Source organism: Cajanus cajan, chromosome 4, assembly GCF_000230855.2.
Source record: "Cajanus cajan strain Asha chromosome 4, NIPB_CcT2T_4, whole genome shotgun sequence".
NCBI classification, from domain to species: Eukaryota; Viridiplantae; Streptophyta; class Magnoliopsida; order Fabales; family Fabaceae; genus Cajanus; species Cajanus cajan.
This window is the reverse complement of record NC_138520.1, coordinates 15,233,034-15,253,029: the sequence shown is the minus strand read 5'-3', so window position 1 is coordinate 15,253,029 and position 19,996 is coordinate 15,233,034. Positions and strand designations below refer to the sequence as shown.

Genomic DNA, 19,996 nt, shown 5'->3' with positions numbered 1-19,996 from the left:
ATTTTGCATATCTCGGGATTTGCTTTATGGCATCAAGCAGAGGTATGTTCACCTCTACTTTTCTGAAGGTCTCCAATATTTCCTTATCCACCTCTTCCATCTTTTTGCTTGGAATTAATTTAGGAGGAAATGAAAGAGGGATAGGAGGCTGCTGCAAATCAGAATTGGTGCTGGAAGAAGGTCCACCTGCATGAAAATTTTGGGCACCAACCGGTTCATCATTTTGCTCAGGTGCAGATGCTGGAATTGGTACTAGTACAGGTGCAGATGCTGATGGGGGTGGAGGTACTACAGTGGGTATGTCAATCTGTTTCCCCGACCTCAATGTGATGGCACTCACATTTTTTGGATTCTGCACAGTCTGTGAAGGCAACTTATCTGAATTTTGAGACTGTGCCTGATTGAGTTGAGTAGCCATCTATCCCATCTGATTGGTCAAACTCTGAATGGAGGCTCTGGTCTCTTACTGAAATTGCATGTTCTGAATAGTCATCTGCCTCACCAACTCCTCCAATGAAGGTTCAGAAGTAGAAGGTTGAGGAGCTGGTGGTGCAGGAGCTTCATGTTGTCTCTACTGCTGTTGGATAGGGGGAGGCACATATCTGCTAGGACCAGCATTGTTTTGGAAGGGAGAGGATGGTTGTTGTTGTTGTTGCTGCTGGTTAGACCATCTGAGATTGGGATGATTTCTCCAACCTGGATTGTACCTATTGCTGGAGAGGTCATAACTCTGTTGTTGTTGTTGCTAGACAGGAGGTCTGTTGTAAATATTTGCAGCATATGCCTCTGGATGCTCATTTACTCCTGACTGTTGCAGAGAAGGGCATACATTTGTGTGATGATCAATTGAAGAACAAAGACCGCAGACCCTTGCTATAGATGTAGATTTTTGATTTGCAGCAAGTTGAGTCACCAGGTTGACCAATGCATCAAGTTTACTCTCCAGCTTTTTATCTGCATCAGTGGCCACATCATGAACGCCTCTGATGACAATTGCATTGTCATTTCTGTTACTAAATTGTTGAGAGTTGGAGGCCATTTTTTCTATCAAGTGCCTTGCTTCAGCTGGGGTCATGTCACCAAGTGCTCCACCACTTGCAGCATCTATCATACTTCTCTCCATGTTGTTTAGCCCCTCATAGAAATATTGCATCAACAACGGCTCAAAAATCTGGTGGTGAGGACAGCTTGCACACAACTTCTTAAATCTCTCCCAGTACTCATATAAGCTTTCTCCACCAAGTTGCCTGATTCCTGATATATCTTTTCTGATTGTAGTGGTTCTGGAGGCAGGGAAGAATTTCTCCAGAAACATTCTTTTCAGATCATCCCAGCTAGTGATGGACCTGGGAGCCAAATAATACAGCCAATCTTTAGCAACTCCCTCCAATGAGTGTGGAAATGCTTTCAGGTAAATGTGATCCTCTTGAACATCAGGAGGCTTCATGGTAGAACAAACAATATGGAACTCCTTCAGATGTTTATGTGGATCCTCACCTGCATGACCATGAAACTTGGGCAACAAATGGATTACTCCAGTTTTAAGCACAAAAGGAACATCTTCTTCAGGATATTGAATGCACAAACTCTCATAAGTAAACTCAGGTGCAGCCATCTCCCTAATAGTCCTCTCACGGGGTCTATTATAAGGTTGTTCACCCATGTTTTCTGTTTGAATTGAATCAAGCTCAGATGCAACAGTTACACTAAGACTATCACTATGGCTATCACTATGACTATGACTAACACTCTAACTATCTAAAGATGGAATGATATGCTCTCTAATTAGTCTATGGGACGTCCTATCAATCTCAGGATCAAATGGATGCAAAAAACTTGGGTTGTTCCTAGTCATGCACTACATGCAACACATGCATCAGGACACGTGAACAGTAGGGGAAAAATGGAAATTTCCATGAAAACTCAGAAAATATCAAAACTAATGCACCAACATCATCCTAAAATCATTAGAAACTTCCACAAAAAATTTGAGAACAAAATTCAAAGCCTAGCTATATGAACTACATAAGAAAAGTTTGGAAAAATAGTGAAATAAAACTTCAAAAATAGAAGAAAAAAAATAGTAAATGACATTTTTCTTGAAAATCTAGCTGGGGCCACATGGCGTGGCTGTGTGGGTTTGATAGATCTTTTTTTTTCTACACAAAATGAAAAAAAAAAAAAGTTTGCCTAATTCCGATAACCAGAGCCAAAGTTATGGCCCTTTGAAGTTTTGCTGAAAATAATTTTCAAAAATTTTGGTATCTCCAAATCTTGACCAAAATGGGTGCCCTAGCTATTTTTTACACAAAATATAGGTTGAAAGAAGTTACCACACAAAATTTGAGGAAAAAATAACAAGTCTAGCTATCAAAACTAAAAATCACAATTAATTGGAAAATTCAGCTACTATTCAGCACTATTCACATGCACCAGATTTTGCACCACAAGTGTAACACTTCCACACCATTTTCCCACATTTTTGGCACCCGAACAGAGGAGTAGTAGGCAGCCAAAACAGAGCATGCCTAAACCGAAACAGAGCATGCACCAAAACAGAGCAAAAACCGCACCAAATATGCACCACATATGCACCAAAATGCACCAGATTTTGCACCAAAATACACCAGATTTTCTTTTCAGCTAATTTTTCAGATTGTACACTTATGGACCTTGCAAGCATTGAAACTCAACACAACACAACAATGATTTAACACACCAAATGGAATCAATATAATAAGGTCAATGAGCTATGGAATGCAATAAAGATAAGTTATGACAAACATACGACTGCAAATGCACCAACATATCAAACTCGAGTTACTGTTCCATTGGTTTACTATTGCATTGGTTTTCTAATTGCATCAAACTCAATAGCATGAATTCTTCAACTGAAAAACTTGCTAGACCTGAAGGGACTAATAACACAATTACACAACATAACATGCAGTATCACACGAAAATGCAAGCATCACTAATACACTGAAACTGATATACTCAAAACACAAAAATTGAAGAGACTCTAAAACACAAAACACACAACAAAACACAACAAAAACAAATAACACACAAACACACAGCCTTTTACAGAAATTGATGGTCCCCGACAACGACGCCAAATTTGATCGAAGTCGTATCCGGTCAAATTTAAAAACAATTAAATGCAGTACTAGGAATTTGTCCTAGGTCGTCTCTCAAGGACCATTTTTCTCTGTCAAAGGCTTAAATTAAACACGAAGGGGGGGTTTGGTTGTTCAGATTTTTCAGTTTATAACACAATAAAACGTAGATAACACAACAAGTAAAATAGATTGGCTCCTTGTTCGGATTGTAACTCTCTTATCCTTGGTTCACAATGAGATTACTCTATTAACCACTTAATCCTTGTTCCATCCGAGTTAACCGACTAAGTGTAGATTAACTCAAGATTTCCCTACACGAATTAAGCAAACGTATACAACATCAACCTCTTCACAGATTAAGCAACTGTGGCATTGAGCACAGCCCACTAAGCATGGACACGTTCATACAGAGGTTAAATGAAAAAGGGGAAAGTAGAACAGAGATATACAAACATACCCAACCTCAAACAGAGATTACAATCCATAACAAGAAGCCAACCCCAAGGATTTTAGCCTTCCATTAAAACAGAACAGAAACAGAAACGAAAATGCAAGGGAAGGAGAGGAGAGCAGAAAGAAAATGGATAATATGTATTCTTCAATGCAAGGGTTCAGATACAAAACGAAAATGCATACAAAAGGAGAGGAGACTAAAACGTGAACTGTAGCTACAGAGAGCAAAACGTAAAAACCAGCTAGAGACAAAAAAACGTAAAAATAAAGAGAAGAGAGACAGCCAACGTGGTCACATCGATTCTACTTTTGGTGGCTGCCCTAAAACCATAAATAAAACCTAGAAGAGTCAAAATGGGCCCCCAAGTCAAGTTTGACCCGAAAATACAATAAAATATAATACAAATTGAAATTAAATGCTGAGGTGGAAAATGGTGCAGCGGTGACATGGCAGATGACGTGGCAGCTCCACTTGAAGTCCAGAAATTAATTCCAAGCCCAGATAATTATTAAACTGCCCTGAAAATAAAAATTAGAATAATTAGATTCAGAAAATTCAAATTAGTTAAAATATGAATTACCAGTCCAATTAAAGCCCAAATAGAAAACAGTGCAGAATATCAACAATTAAGCACAAATCAGAGATTAAAATAAGTACAGAAAGGTAAGAAAATAAGAGAAAATATTGACTCATCAGGAAGGTCCAAGTTGTGTGGGAGTGGCCTATTCCTAACAATATTAAACAACTTAGAGAATATTTGGGGCTCATGGGGTACTATAGACAATTTATTAGAGGCTATGCTTCTATTGCAACACCTTTGACTGATATGTTAAAGAAAGACAATTTTAACTGGAGCAATGCAGCTTTAACAACATTTGAATCTCTTAAGACAGCAATGACACAAGCCCCTGTCTTGGCATTGCCAAATTTCAGCAAGCCATTCACATTGGAGACGGATGCATCCGGTTTGGGCGTAGGGGCAGTTTTGAGCCAAGACAATCACCCCATTGCTTTTTTCTCGAAGAAGCTGACTTCAAGTATGTAGAAGCAATCAACTTACACCAGAGAATTCTATGCAATCACAGAGGCCGTTGCAAAATTCAGGTACTATTTACTGGGTCACAAGTTTGTAATTCAGACGGATCAAAAGAGTTTGAGAAGTTTGATAGACCAAGCAATCCAAACTCCTGAACAGTAGAATTGGTTGCACAAATTGCTTGGTTATGATTTTACAATTGAGTATAAGTCGGGTAGAGATAACGTTCCTGATAATTATTTGTCTAGATCTTTTCATATGGCTTGGTCTCAACCTTAATTCCACATAGTCACAAAATTGAAACAAGCTTTGTGGCATGATGAGAAATTGCAAAAACTCATTGAGTTATTTAGAACAAAAAAGTTTTCGGACCCTCATTACATGGTGCAGAATGAATTATTATATTGGAAAGGGAGATTGTTTATTCATGATGATTCAAACCTCAAACAACAAATTTTATATGAATGTCATAATTCATTACTTGGTGGTCATGCTGGATATGCCAGAACCTTGGCTCGGATTACTGCGCAATTTCATTGGCAGGGCATCCATAAATCTGTCAAGGATTATGTTCAAGATTACCTTGTCTGTCAGCAGGCCAAAATTTCCATAACTGCCCCTGTAGAGTTGCTGCAACCCCTGCCTATTCCAGAGCAAGTTTAGGAGGATGTTGCTATGGATTTCATTACAAGATTGCCCTTGTCCCATGGTTATACAATCATTATAGTGGTAGTAGATCGATTGTCCAAGTATGCCCATTTTTCTGGTTTAAAGACTGATTATTCCAGCAAAAGTGTAGCTGAAACATTCATGGCTATAGTGGTAAAGTTGCATGGGTTTCCCAAATCCATAATTTCAAACAGAGACAAAGTTTTTGTTGGAAAATCTTAAATTTCTAGAGATTCCGAGATATCCGAGATATCCGAGATATCCGATTTAAGTTATCTAGAATTATTTGATTTATCTTTTGAGTTATTTTGTTTCAGATAGTTTTTTGATAAGTTTTGATTTGATTAGATATTTTATTATCTTCTTGTTAGTTCAGTACGTTGTAAAATGGCTATTTAAAGGCCATCTCTTATTCAATAAAAAATACAGTGAGTTGCTACGTTCACCCACAACATTAGTATTACCTCGTCTCTCTTATTTTTTCTACAAATTGGTATCAGAGTTTATGCTCTGAGTGCCGAGTGTGAGAGGAAAATAGTGTGCGCCTGTGAAGGGGAGGAAAGAAGAAAGAGAGAGTAATGGCGAAGGTTGTTAATGGAATGACCGTACCACAACTGTCAAAGAAAACCAATTATGATAATTGGTGTTTACAGATGAAGACCCTGTTGGGTTCCCAAAGTCTATGGGATATAGTGGAGAAGGGGTTTCAAGAACCCGAGGAGGATGAAGACCAATATGTGGCTCAGATTGCCGCATTGGAAAAGACACGAGTGAAGGACAAATCGGCTTTGTATTTTTTGTACAATGTCGTGGATGAGTCAGGCTTCGAGAAGATTGCAAACGCTGCATCTTCAAAAGAAGCATGGAAGATCTTGGAGGTTGCGCACAGAGGTAATCACCGTGTCAGACAGATCCGACTTCAAACTCTCCGAGGAGAGTTTGAGTGTTTGAAGATGGAGGATAAGGAACAAGTATCCGAGTACATAACTCAGGTGGAGAAGGTGGCTAACCAACTCGGAAGGAATGGGGAGTCAATGCCAGCAAGTAGAATTGTGGAGAAAATCTTGAGATCATTAACAGATGATTTCGAGAGTATCGCATGCGTAATTGAGGAATCAAAGGACTTGTCAGTCCTCTCAGTGGAAGAGCTCGCTGGGTCACTCGAAGCCCACGAACAAAGGAGGAGGAAGATGAAGAATACACTTGATCAAGCATTACAGGCGCAACTTAATTTGAATGAAACTCAGAACACCCAGGGCCGAAGATTAGGAGGCAAAGGACGAGGTGATCATGGAGGACGAGGCAAAGGACGAGGTGATCATGGAGGTGGACAAGGACGAGGTGATCGTAGCCAAGGAAGTCAGTCGAGGTCCGAGGTGGAATGTTATAAGTGTGGCAGACTCGGCCACTACGCAAAAGAATGCAGATCGGCAAATTGCTACAACTGTGGCAAATACGGTCACATAGCAAAGTATTGCCGAGCTAAAAGCCGAAGTGAAGAGAAAGAGAAGAATCTTCCCACAGAAGAAGAGGACGAGGAAGCAGGAATTTTGATAATGACGCAGAGCTCGGAGACCAAGCTAGGTCCGAGTTATGCCTCCGAGATGAGCTAAACTTGAGTTGCGTGGAGAGATCAGTAGTTGAGCTTCCAAGCTCAGATGAGAAGTCAGAAGCCGAGCTTGATTCGAGTTGCTTAAACAACTCGGTCTGGTATTTGGACACTGGGGCGAGCAATCATATGTGTGGAGAAGAGAGTTTCTTCAACGAACTCATCAAGGTGAAGGCTGGATTCGTGTCATTTGGAGATGATTCCAAGGTTGAGGTAAAAGGGCATGGAACCATCAAGTTTATGCAGAAGGATGGACGAGTTGGAGAAATAAGAAATGTCTACTACGTTCCCGAACTTAAGAGCAACATCTTAAGCATGGGGCAGATGATGGAGAAAGGCAACTCGGTTCTGATGAAGGATCGAGTGCTTTATTTGAAGGACAAACATGATCGTTTAATAGCCTGAGTAGAGATGAAAAAGAATCGGATGTATAAACTGGAGCTGAACATCCTTCAAAATAAGTGCTTGAAGCTGGACGTGAAGGATGAAGCCATGATGTGGCATTTTCGTTTTGGGCATTTGAACTTTGGAGGTTTGGCCGAGCTATCAAGGAAGGAGTTGGTGCACGGACTACGTGGTGTTGAGTTTGACAAGAAGTTTTGTGAAGCATGTGTACTCGGAAAGCATACAAGAACAAGTTTTCCGAACTCGTCCGAGTACAAAGTAAAGGAGCAACTTGGCCTAATACACACTGACTTGTGTGGACCAATCTCTCCTGCATCCTTCAGTGGTAAGAAATATTTCATCTCTTTCATAGATGATTTCTCTCGAAAGACCTGGGTATATTTCTTGCAAGAAAAATCAAAGGCATTTGAAGCTTTTAAAAAGTTTAAAGTCATGGTGGAGAAAGAGACTAACAAGCAAATTAAAGCTTTGAGGTCGGATAGAGGTGGAGAATTCACATCGGCAGAGTTTATGGAATACTGTGAAGAGCAAGGTATAAAACGTTTTCTCACAGCTCCAAATTCACCACAACAAAATGGAGTAGCTGAAAGAAAGAATCGGACTATTCTTGATATGGTCCGAGCTATGCTTAAAGGGAAGGATATGCCTTAGAAGTTTTGGGCAGAGGCAGTGCAGTGTGCTATATATATACAGAACAGGTGCCCACATTCAAAATTGGATGATGTGACACCTCAAGAAGCATGGAGTGGACAAAAACCGAGTATACATCACTTCAAGATCTTCGGAAGCCTTGCTTACGGTCATGTTCCAGCTCAGCTCAGAACGAAGCTTGATGATAGGAGCAAGAAGTATATCTTGATCGGGTATGATGAAAAGGCAAAAGCCTACAAATTGTACAACCCTGTTACAGGAAAAATTCTGGTAAACCGAGATGTCCAGGTAGATGAGGAAAGCGAGTGGAGCTGGAGTAACTTTAAAGAGACTTCGGGGAGCTCGAACTCTGAGAGGGAGAGAGCGGAGATAATAGGGAGAAGCTCAGATAGGACCAATGAGCATTCCGAGGAAGATGATGAACCTGAGCAGCTTAGAACTCGGAGCTTGCAAGACATCTACAACTCCACTGACGAGTTACATGTAGTATGTCTATTGACAGGAACAGAAGACATAAAATTTGAAGAGACAGTACTTGATGAGAGATGGAAGAAAGAAATGGATGAGGAGATCGGATCAATTGGGAAGAGTGAGATGGGAAGCAAAGCTGAGCTAGTTGAGGAGTTTAAAGAAGTGATGAAGAGGGAGTTTGAGATGACCGATTTGGGCATCATGAAGTATTTTCTGGGTTTAGAGGTGGATCAAAGAACAACGGGTACTTTTGTGTCCCAAAAGAGGCATCGGCCACCGCGGCGTCGGGGGTGCTGGACGTCGTGTGGCTCGCGAGGCCATGGTACGCGGAGGAGTATCGCGCTCTGGTGGAAGAGGCATCAAAATGAAAGAAGAAGGAGAAATTTAAGATTATGGGGGAGTTTTGTTGGAAAATCTTAAATTTCTAGAGATTCCGAGATATCCGAGATATCCGAGATATCCGAGATATCCGATTTAAGTTATCTGGAATTATTTGATTTATCTTTTAAGTTATTTTGTTTCAGATAGTTTTTTGATAAGTTTTGATTTGATAAGATATTTTATTATCTTCTTGTTAGTTCAGTACGTTGTAAAATGGCTATTTAAAGGTCATCTCTTATTCAATAAAAAAATACAGTGAGTTGCTACGTTCACCCACAACATTTGTATTACCTCGTCTCTCTTATTTTTTCTACAGTTTTCACTAATCATTTCTGGCAACAATTATTGAAATTGAGTGGCACTTCTTTAAACATGTCCATGGCCTACCATCCCCAGTCGGATGGTCAATCGGAAGCTATCAATAAATGCCTCGAGATGTGTCTGTGATGCTTCATATTTGATAATCCTAAGGACTGGTATAAGTTACTACCATGGGCTGAGTTTTGGTATAACACTGCTTATCATACTAGTATTGGTATGACTTCTTTTCGGGTGGTGTATGGTCAAGACCCCTCGCAGTTATTGCGATACACTCCTAATTCTCAAGATACAGATGTTGTTCAGGATCAACTTGCGCTTCATGATGCTACCTTAGCCAAGTTGAAGTGCAATTTATAAAGAGCTCAGCGAGTTATGAAGAAGAATGCAGATAATAAAAGGGTTCCTAAGTAATTTGCTATTGCTGATAGTGATATGGTTTTGGTGAAGCTTCAACCTTATAGGTGTTGAGATTTCCGTTGAAGTACTTTTTATTATAATTATAGATTAGGTTACTTCCCTCAACGGACTCAAACACGGCAAGTGTACCGGCCGTACAAGTAGTAAAAATATCGTATCCACGGGGATTAGAAGGTAAACTAAGCATTCATTGGTTACTTGTGACTTGAGAACAATCCCAATAAATATGAATATGAATTTAAGAACAAAACTACTGGAATTTTTAAAACACAAATAAATGAATTAGAAATGAAATGGGGTGAGAAATGGTAAAATGGACACTTGAAGTTGTGGGGGTTTGATTTCACCAAACAAACACTAGTGAATCCTATGTCTCTTGTTACATCCATTGTTCAGTCAACCATAAATTTACTCAGACCTAATTCCTTAGAGAAAGAGCCTAGGTGCAAAATATTGAATATCAATCCCTTGAGTACTCAATACCTCCACCCGCATTACCGGTTAGGGTTTTAAGACTACTAATGGGTCAAGCCCTATCCCTAGGTACAATTCCCACTAGGCATATGTTCATAACTAGTTTCAAGGATATTTCCCAATACTCAATGAAACCTTAAATCATGCAAAGGGTGATCAAGCCAAAGCAAGCATTAAGCATAGAATCATACACAACAAGGAATGAAACAAAACATATATATCATTAAACACAAAGGGATTACAATAGAGTTTGTTGGTTACATCAAAACCCCAATACAATGGATAGAACCTCTCAAAACAAAGAGGGGAAAACTAAAATAGAGATGGAAGAGGAAAGGAAGAACCGAAGGAATGATCCACCATGGGAGGCTTCCGAAGCCTGAGAATCCCTCCTGCAGAGCTCCTGGAGGCGCCCCTCGGCGAATGGGGGAAAAGAACCCCGAAAATGGCTTTAAATACGAGCCTGGGAGATCAGATTAGGGTTCCGCGCCCGGCACACAATTCTTCGCGCCCGGCGCAAGTTCTTCCAGAGAAGTCAAGCACTCTCTGTCTCAACACAAGCCCGGCGCAATTCCTTTTGCGCCCGGCTTAATGCGCCCGGCTTAATTCCTTTTGCGCCCGGCTTAATTCCTGGCAGAGATGAAATACTCTGTTTTTGTCACGCCCAGCGCAGATTATATTGAGCCCGGCGCAGAGCCTCTTCTCTGCTCCTTAGCTTCTTAGGTTTTCCACTCCTTTAACCCTTTTTTTCCTCAATTCTCTACTTGAATACCTGCATATACAAAAGAAACCAAAATGAGAACAATTAAAATGCAATGATACAAAGAATGGAAGAATTTGATCATTAAATCTTGTATAAAAACAAGTATAATTTAGGCTCATCAAATTCCCCCAAACTTAGAACCTTGCTTGTCCTCAAGCAAAAGGTAATTAATCAAGCAGATAACAAGCAATGCATGTGTGTCAAATTCCTTATTCTTGGTTCACTTACAATTTCATTTCACAAGCATGAACCTTAAACGAATTTTCAGCCACAATTATTGCAATGGAACATGACAATGTGCAAACAAAAGTTTCAAAAGAGATCAAAGAACTGAGAAAAGCTAATGACTATCTATGAATGCATCCTCACTAGGAAAGTGTTTCTCTCATATGCACACTAGTGTATAGGGGTGAGTGTTTCTCTCATATCTACTACTCACGCCACAGGATTCAACTTTGCTCTTCGTTTCCAAATGAAACCAATGGTAATACACATGCAGGCACTTATCACAAGGGCTTTATTAGGGAAATTTAAGGTAATTAGGGTCAAGCATAGCGGTTTCATGGTTTTTCAAGGAATAAGGGTGCTATAGCTTAAGAGAGTACTTGAAATTTCTTCAATAATTTCTTTCTCCATACCCCAATGTATCATTTTAGCACATGCCCTCAACCAATTCCAGCCATTAGCCTTTATATGATGCATCTGTACACTTTTGCATCTTATTTCAAATATTTTTTATTTTTTTTTATTTTTTTTTTATTTTTTTTTATTTTTTTTTTTTTTTACTGACCACATACTTCTTCTTTCTCAAATTTCTTCATTCTTCAACTCCCCCAAACTTATTTGATGTCATCAATATACTCTCTTAACCAAAACAAGGATTTAAGGTTAATTTTTCAAAGTTGGGATAAGTGGAAGGTTGAGTGTTTAAGCTTAGGAAGATATGGGTCAAAAGAAAAATAAATATGGCTTTTTGGCTTAGATGGTTATCAAAATATAGAAATGCCTTGATCATGTAAATACACTACACTAGCAAACCACCCGGGAAACTCAAGCAAAGTCTATCATGCAACATAAGTGTAGTTTCTCTCATCAGTATTTAGGCTCAGACCTCACTCGGTTGGCATCCACAGATTATCACACTCAGCTCAGTCTATGATCAACATTGAAACCCGTATGCAACTAATCATGAACTAAAGCTCTAATATGACTTGAAAATGTCTAAAGTACACACACCATAAACATTAAGCAAACCTCAATCCAAAATTGATCACATACAAAACAAGTATTCAACAAGATTAAAAACCATGCTCTAGCAGGATATTCAAAAAGATGTACCAACCAGAGTAATCCAAAAACAATTAAAATACTGAAAATAACAACAGAAAAATAAATTGCAAACAGAGGTGAACTAAGGTGAGCTTCATCTATTTCCATCAAATTTGGTCATCTTCCTCAGTAAGTGCTCAACCGCATCTGCATCAGCAGCTCCACTCCCCCACATTTAGAAGCCTGGTCCCCAGGCCAACCAGTATATGCCTGCAAGTCCTAGTAACCAGAAGTTGTGAAAGAGTATAATCATGAAGAACATGGTGAGCATAGTATACAATGATGACCATACAATTATATCAAAAATTAAGAACAACCTTAGACCAAAATTAACCACAAAGAAACATGCTTGAAAACAGAGAAATATAGGTTCAGGAGAGTGCTCGTGCCGGGCGCAGCACAAACTCGCGCCGGGCGCCATATCAGTAAAAGGCCAACGAGGTTCAAATTCTGATACCGCGCCGGGCGCAGCACAAACTCGCGCCGGGCGTGGTACTCTGAAATGGTTACATTTTGCCTAAATTTGCTTTGAAGGGAGCCTTGTAACCAACCAGAACCAGAATTACCTCATATCTCACACTCCAAACAAAGTATAGCCTATATTTACTCATTTCAAACATGATTCACACACTTAACAAATAACACAAACAATACATAACACAAACAACATATAACACAAAACATATTTACATATAAACAAACAAGTCACAAATAGCTATAAATACTCAATTTGCCATTCTAATCCCCGGCAACGGCGCCAAAAACTTGTTGAGATTTCCGTTGAAGTACTTTTTATTATAATTATAGATTAGGTTACTTCCCTCAACGGACTCAAACACGGCAAGTGTACCGGCCGTACAAGTAGTAAAAATATCGTATCCACAGGGATTAGAAGGTAAACTAAGCATTCATTGGTTACTTGTGACTTGAGAACAATCCCAATAAATATGAATATGAATTTAAGAACAAAACTACTGGAATTTTTAAAACACAAATAAATGAATTAGAAATGAAATGGGGTGAGAAATGGTAAAATGGACACTTGAAGTTGTGGGGGTTTGATTTCACCAAACAAACACTAGTGAATCCTATGTCTCTTGTTACATCCATTGTTCAGTCAACCATAAATTTACTCAGACCTAATTCCTTAGAGAAAGAGCCTAGGTGCAAAATATTGAATATCAATCCCTTGAGTACTCAATACCTCCACCCGCATTACCGGTTAGGGTTTTAAGACTACTAATGGGTCAAGCCCTATCCCTAGGTACAATTCCCACTAGGCATATGTTCATAACTAGTTTCAAGGATATTTCCCAATACTCAATGAAACCTTAAATCATGCAAAGGGTGATCAAGCCAAAGCAAGCATTAAGCATAGAATCATACACAACAAGGAATGAAACAAAACATATATATCATTAAACACAAAGGGATTACAATAGAGTTTGTTGGTTACATCAAAACCCCAATACAATGGATAGAACCTCTCAAAACAAAGAGGGGAAAACTAAAATAGAGATGGAAGAGGAAAGGAAGAACCGAAGGAATGATCCACCATGGGAGGCTTCCGAAGCCTGAGAATCCCTCCTGCAGAGCTCCTGGAGGCGCCCCTCGGCGAATGGGGGAAAAGAACCCCGAAAATGGCTTTAAATACGAGCCTGGGAGATCAGATTAGGGTTCCGCGCCCGGCACACAATTCTTCGCGCCCGGCGCAAGTTCTTCCAGAGAAGTCAAGCACTCTCTGTCTCAACACAAGCCCGGCGCAATTCCTTTTGCGCCCGGCTTAATGCGCCCGGCTTAATTCCTTTTGCGCCCGGCTTAATTCCTGGCAGAGATGAAATACTCTGTTTTTGTCACGCCCAGCGCAGATTATATTGAGCCCGGCGCAGAGCCTCTTCTCTGCTCCTTAGCTTCTTAGGTTTTCCACTCCTTTAACCCTTTTTTTCCTCAATTCTCTACTTGAATACCTGCATATACAAAAGAAACCAAAATGAGAACAATTAAAATGCAATGATACAAAGAATGGAAGAATTTGATCATTAAATCTTGTATAAAAACAAGTATAATTTAGGCTCATCAAATTCCCCCAAACTTAGAACCTTGCTTGTCCTCAAGCAAAAGGTAATTAATCAAGCAGATAACAAGCAATGCATGTGTGTCAAATTCCTTATTCTTGGTTCACTTACAATTTCATTTCACAAGCATGAACCTTAAACGAATTTTCAGCCACAATTATTGCAATGGAACATGACAATGTGCAAACAAAAGTTTCAAAAGAGATCAAAGAACTGAGAAAAGCTAATGACTATCTATGAATGCATCCTCACTAGGAAAGTGTTTCTCTCATATGCACACTAGTGTATAGGGGTGAGTGTTTCTCTCATATCTACTACTCACGCCACAGGATTCAACTTTGCTCTTCGTTTCCAAATGAAACCAATGGTAATACACATGCAGGCACTTATCACAAGGGCTTTATTAGGGCAATTTAAGGTAATTAGGGTCAAGCATAGCGGTTTCATGGTTTTTCAAGGAATAAGGGTGCTATAGCTTAAGAGAGTACTTGAAATTTCTTCAATAATTTCTTTCTCCATACCCCAATGTATCATTTTAGCACATGCCCTCAACCAATTCCAGCCATTAGCCTTTATATGATGCATCTGTACACTTTTGCATCTTATTTCAAATATTTTTTATTTTTTTTTATTTTTTTTTTATTTTTTTTTATTTTTTTTTTTTTTTTACTGACCACATACTTCTTCTTTCTCAAATTTCTTCATTCTTCAACTCCCCCAAACTTATTTGATGTCATCAATATACTCTCTTAACCAAAACAAGGATTTAAGGTTAATTTTTCAAAGTTGGGATAAGTGGAAGGTTGAGTGTTTAAGCTTAGGAAGATATGGGTCAAAAGAAAAATAAATATGGCTTTTTGGCTTAGATGGTTATCAAAATATAGAAATGCCTTGATCATGTAAATACACTACACTAGCAAACCACCCGGGAAACTCAAGCAAAGTCTATCATGCAACATAAGTGTAGTTTCTCTCATCAGTATTTAGGCTCAGACCTCACTCGGTTGGCATCCACAGATTATCACACTCAGCTCAGTCTATGATCAACATTGAAACCCGTATGCAACTAATCATGAACTAAAGCTCTAATATGACTTGAAAATGTCTAAAGTACACACACCATAAACATTAAGCAAACCTCAATCCAAAATTGATCACATACAAAACAAGTATTCAACAAGATTAAAAACCATGCTCTAGCAGGATATTCAAAAAGATGTACCAACCAGAGTAATCCAAAAACAATTAAAATACTGAAAATAACAACAGAAAAATAAATTGCAAACAGAGGTGAACTAAGGTGAGCTTCATCTATTTCCATCAAATTTGGTCATCTTCCTCAGTAAGTGCTCAACCGCATCTGCATCAGCAGCTCCACTCCCCCACATTTAGAAGCCTGGTCCCCAGGCCAACCAGTATATGCCTGCAAGTCCTAGTAACCAGAAGTTGTGAAAGAGTATAATCATGAAGAACATGGTGAGCATAGTATACAATGATGACCATACAATTATATCAAAAATTAAGAACAACCTTAGACCAAAATTAACCACAAAGAAACATGCTTGAAAACAGAGAAATATAGGTTCAGGAGAGTGCTCGTGCCGGGCGCAGCACAAACTCGCGCCGGGCGCCATATCAGTAAAAGGCCAACGAGGTTCAAATTCTGATACCGCGCCGGGCGCAGCACAAACTCGCGCCGGGCGTGGTACTCTGAAATGGTTACATTTTGCCTAAATTTGCTTTGAAGGGAGCCTTGTAACCAACCAGAACCAGAATTACCTCATATCTCACACTCCAAACAAAGTATAGCCTATATTTACTCATTTCAAACATGATTCACACACTTAACAAATAACACAAACAATACATAACACAAACAACATATAACACAAAACATATTTACATATAAACAAACAAGTCACAAATAGCTATAAATACTCAATTTGCCATTCTAATCCCCGGCAACGGCGCCAAAAACTTGTTGAGATTTCCGTTGAAGTACTTTTTATTATAATTATAGATTAGGTTACTTCCCTCAACGGACTCAAACACGGCAAGTGTACCGGCCGTACAAGTAGTAAAAATATCGTATCCACAGGGATTAGAAGGTAAACTAAGCATTCATTGGTTACTTGTGACTTGAGAACAATCCCAATAAATATGAATATGAATTTAAGAACAAAACTACTGGAATTTTTAAAACACAAATAAATGAATTAGAAATGAAATGGGGTGAGAAATGGTAAAATGGACACTTGAAGTTGTGGGGGTTTGATTTCACCAAACAAACACTAGTGAATCCTATGTCTCTTGTTACATCCATTGTTCAGTCAACCATAAATTTACTCAGACCTAATTCCTTAGAGAAAGAGCCTAGGTGCAAAATATTGAATATCAATCCCTTGAGTACTCAATACCTCCACCCGCATTACCGGTTAGGGTTTTAAGACTACTAATGGGTCAAGCCCTATCCCTAGGTACAATTCCCACTAGGCATATGTTCATAACTAGTTTCAAGGATATTTCCCAATACTCAATGAAACCTTAAATCATGCAAAGGGTGATCAAGCCAAAGCAAGCATTAAGCATAGAATCATACACAACAAGGAATGAAACAAAACATATATATCATTAAACACAAAGGGATTACAATAGAGTTTGTTGGTTACATCAAAACCCCAATACAATGGATAGAACCTCTCAAAACAAAGAGGGGAAAACTAAAATAGAGATGGAAGAGGAAAGGAAGAACCGAAGGAATGATCCACCATGGGAGGCTTCCGAAGCCTGAGAATCCCTCCTGCAGAGCTCCTGGAGGCGCCCCTCGGCGAATGGGGGAAAAGAACCCCGAAAATGGCTTTAAATACGAGCCTGGGAGATCAGATTAGGGTTCCGCGCCCGGCACACAATTCTTCGCGCCCGGCGCAAGTTCTTCCAGAGAAGTCAAGCACTCTCTGTCTCAACACAAGCCCGGCGCAATTCCTTTTGCGCCCGGCTTAATGCGCCCGGCTTAATTCCTTTTGCGCCCGGCTTAATTCCTGGCAGAGATGAAATACTCTGTTTTTGTCACGCCCAGCGCAGATTATATTGAGCCCGGCGCAGAGCCTCTTCTCTGCTCCTTAGCTTCTTAGGTTTTCCACTCCTTTAACCCTTTTTTTCCTCAATTCTCTACTTGAATACCTGCATATACAAAAGAAACCAAAATGAGAACAATTAAAATGCAATGATACAAAGAATGGAAGAATTTGATCATTAAATCTTGTATAAAAACAAGTATAATTTAGGCTCATCAATAGGCAACACATTGTTGCTTTAAGAAAAAATCAGAAGCTAAGTTTAGGGTATTTTGGGCCTTTTACTATGGTGGAATGAATTGGTGTTGTTGCATATAAGTTGTTTTTGCCTTCTTCAACCAAGATTCACCCAGTGTTCCATGTTTCACAGCTTAAGCTTTGCCATGAAAATCACAATCAACCTTATGTTCCCTTACCACTCACTACTAATGAACAATTATCAGTGATTCAGTCAGTGGCTATACTGAAGGATCGTGTTATTTTGAGGGGACAACAACAAATTTCATAGTTGTTGATTCAATGGGGAGGTCTGGATGATTCTCAAGCAACATGGGAAGACAAGGATGCCATGAAAGTTGCATATCCATCTTTCAACCTTGAGGACAAGGTTTTTTTTAAAGGGGAAGGAATTGTAATGAATGAAACTAGTGAGGGACCTGAATCAGTGTCTATGCAGCAAGGGGAAGGATTTGGACACGTGGCAAATGATCATCGTGAGGCTATTAGCAGGAGAAGCACATCACTAATTCTAGGCTACGTGGGTTTCAGTATTGATGGTGGGGATATAAGTATTCTGTTAGAGGAGAAAGAAAGGCAGACAGGAGTGATTCTATTTTCTCGTTCTATTATTGCATAGTAATTCTGCTGCTAACTTGAATTCTTCTGTCTATCGCCTTTTGCATGATTCAGCAATAATACATCGGTGCATTGCTATCATTTACATTACATAATTGTTTCTTCCTTTTGTCACGTATTTTTTATCATAACAATTTATTTTCGTGTATGTTATAAATAACATTTGGTACGCTCTCTATTATTGTTCAAGTATATACAAACACATCTATTTAATTGACATCTCATTTAATATACTGTTATTTAATATCATTAATTTGTTAATATTGTCATTAAGTTCTTACAACCTATTAATTACTCTTTTAATTTTTATTTTACCATTTTATTCAAATTTTATTTTTCTCTTTTTTAATCCTAATAAAAATTAAATAATCTGTTCATAACTAACTTTTTCTAAGTAACTACTTTTTTATTTTAAAATATTAATCAAAATAAAAAAATTCAAAAATTATTTTAATTTTAATATCAGTATTATAATCTTTATACTATTAATGGTTGTCATCATTATTATTTTTTAGAAAGAAAATTTAGATGAATTGAGTCTCAACTTACTAAGGTCAAAGAAAACCTCAATGTCAAATTATCTATCAATTACATCATTACATCGATAGGAATTGAATTCACATCCTTTTGAACTATGAATTTGTTTCTTATCAACTGGATCAACCTTTGTTGACTTGTCACTATTATTACTACCATTACTATTATGTTGTCCATAATATCATTGTTATTATTGTTATTATTATTATTGTTATTAGAGTGTAAACACGTCAAATTTTTCATACATTATTTGAGCTTGACTCGCTCAATCATATTCATTTGATTAAAATATAAATTTAGACTTAAAATTAAGTTTCATTATTTAATTGAGATGAATCCAAGTTTTAAAAATTTGACAATAACAATTCATGAATAACTCATTTATATCTATTTATCTATATATATTATAAAAAAAATATTTATTTTATTTGATAATGTTGTAAATTTGTTTATATATATATATATATATATATATATATATATATATATATATTTGTACTATAATTTTACATATCTTGTGTCAAGTTTGAAATTTCAGTAAATTCAATTTTATTTTCACAAAATAAAAAATATTATTGTCTCTTAAAAAAAGCTTAAATTAATTTTGAATTTTCTTCTTTGTAATAGTCCATAAGTTTTTTATAATTTTTTTACTTATTAAATCATGAAAATATCATAACTTAAAATAATTTAATTTCAATTATTATATATTAAGTACATTTTTCTATTAAGTAGATAATTATCTAGTATGAAGATAATTATTAAATATTAATCAAAAAATAATTTAAGAAAAATTTCATAAAGACAAAGATAATGAATTAAATAAGTCAAACTTAAACACAAGTTTAATATTTTTTTAGATAAAACAAACACAAACTCAAATTTTCAATTAGGTTCAATTAAATAAATAAGTCAAATTTTAGTAATCAATTTTTCTAATAAGTCAAACTCAAATTTTAAGAGTTTCCACTATACTCAACCCATTTACACTTCTAAATATAAGTATCATTATTATTATAATAATTAATTGTAGTTGGCCTCTTTGTTTCAAGTTCACATGAGATGAATTATTCCTACAGAAAATGAATAAAGATTTAGAGGCTAAATGCAATAGCTTTGACCAAACATTGCATTCCTTCCTCCTCCCATATCTACACAACAAAGCCCCTCTATTATCACTGACAATATGAAACCTCTCCACCAAATCTTGTTGCTGAGGACTTTCAATCAAGACTTAACCTTGTTTTTCTATCGTTATCATTTATATGGTTGAGAGTTTATAGGTTGGTTGTTGTAGTGGTGAGGTAGAGGGAGAGAAGGTCATTCCTATTTGACAATGGTTAGATGAGGAGG

The 19,996-nt window shown here is 37.8% G+C and overlaps 1 protein-coding gene and 1 non-coding gene across 2 annotated transcripts; both read left to right on the top strand.

The window, feature by feature from the left end:
• The first annotated feature begins 1,168 nt into the window (after window positions 1–1,168).
• On the top strand, window positions 1,169–1,274 carry LOC114915778 (small nucleolar RNA R71). The gene has a single exon (XR_003803863.1). It is a non-coding gene; the product is annotated as a small nucleolar RNA R71 (small nucleolar RNA).
• A 1,444-nt stretch (window positions 1,275–2,718) lies between these two features.
• Window positions 2,719–18,462, top strand: LOC145956726 (uncharacterized). The gene is made up of 2 exons (XM_083072315.1): window positions 2,719–9,580; window positions 17,474–18,462. The coding sequence occupies exon 1, from the start codon at window positions 5,860–5,862 to the stop codon at window positions 6,892–6,894; it is 1,035 nt and encodes a 344-aa protein (XP_082928441.1). The 5' UTR covers window positions 2,719–5,859; the 3' UTR covers window positions 6,895–9,580; window positions 17,474–18,462.
• Window positions 18,463–19,996: the final 1,534 nt, after the last annotated feature.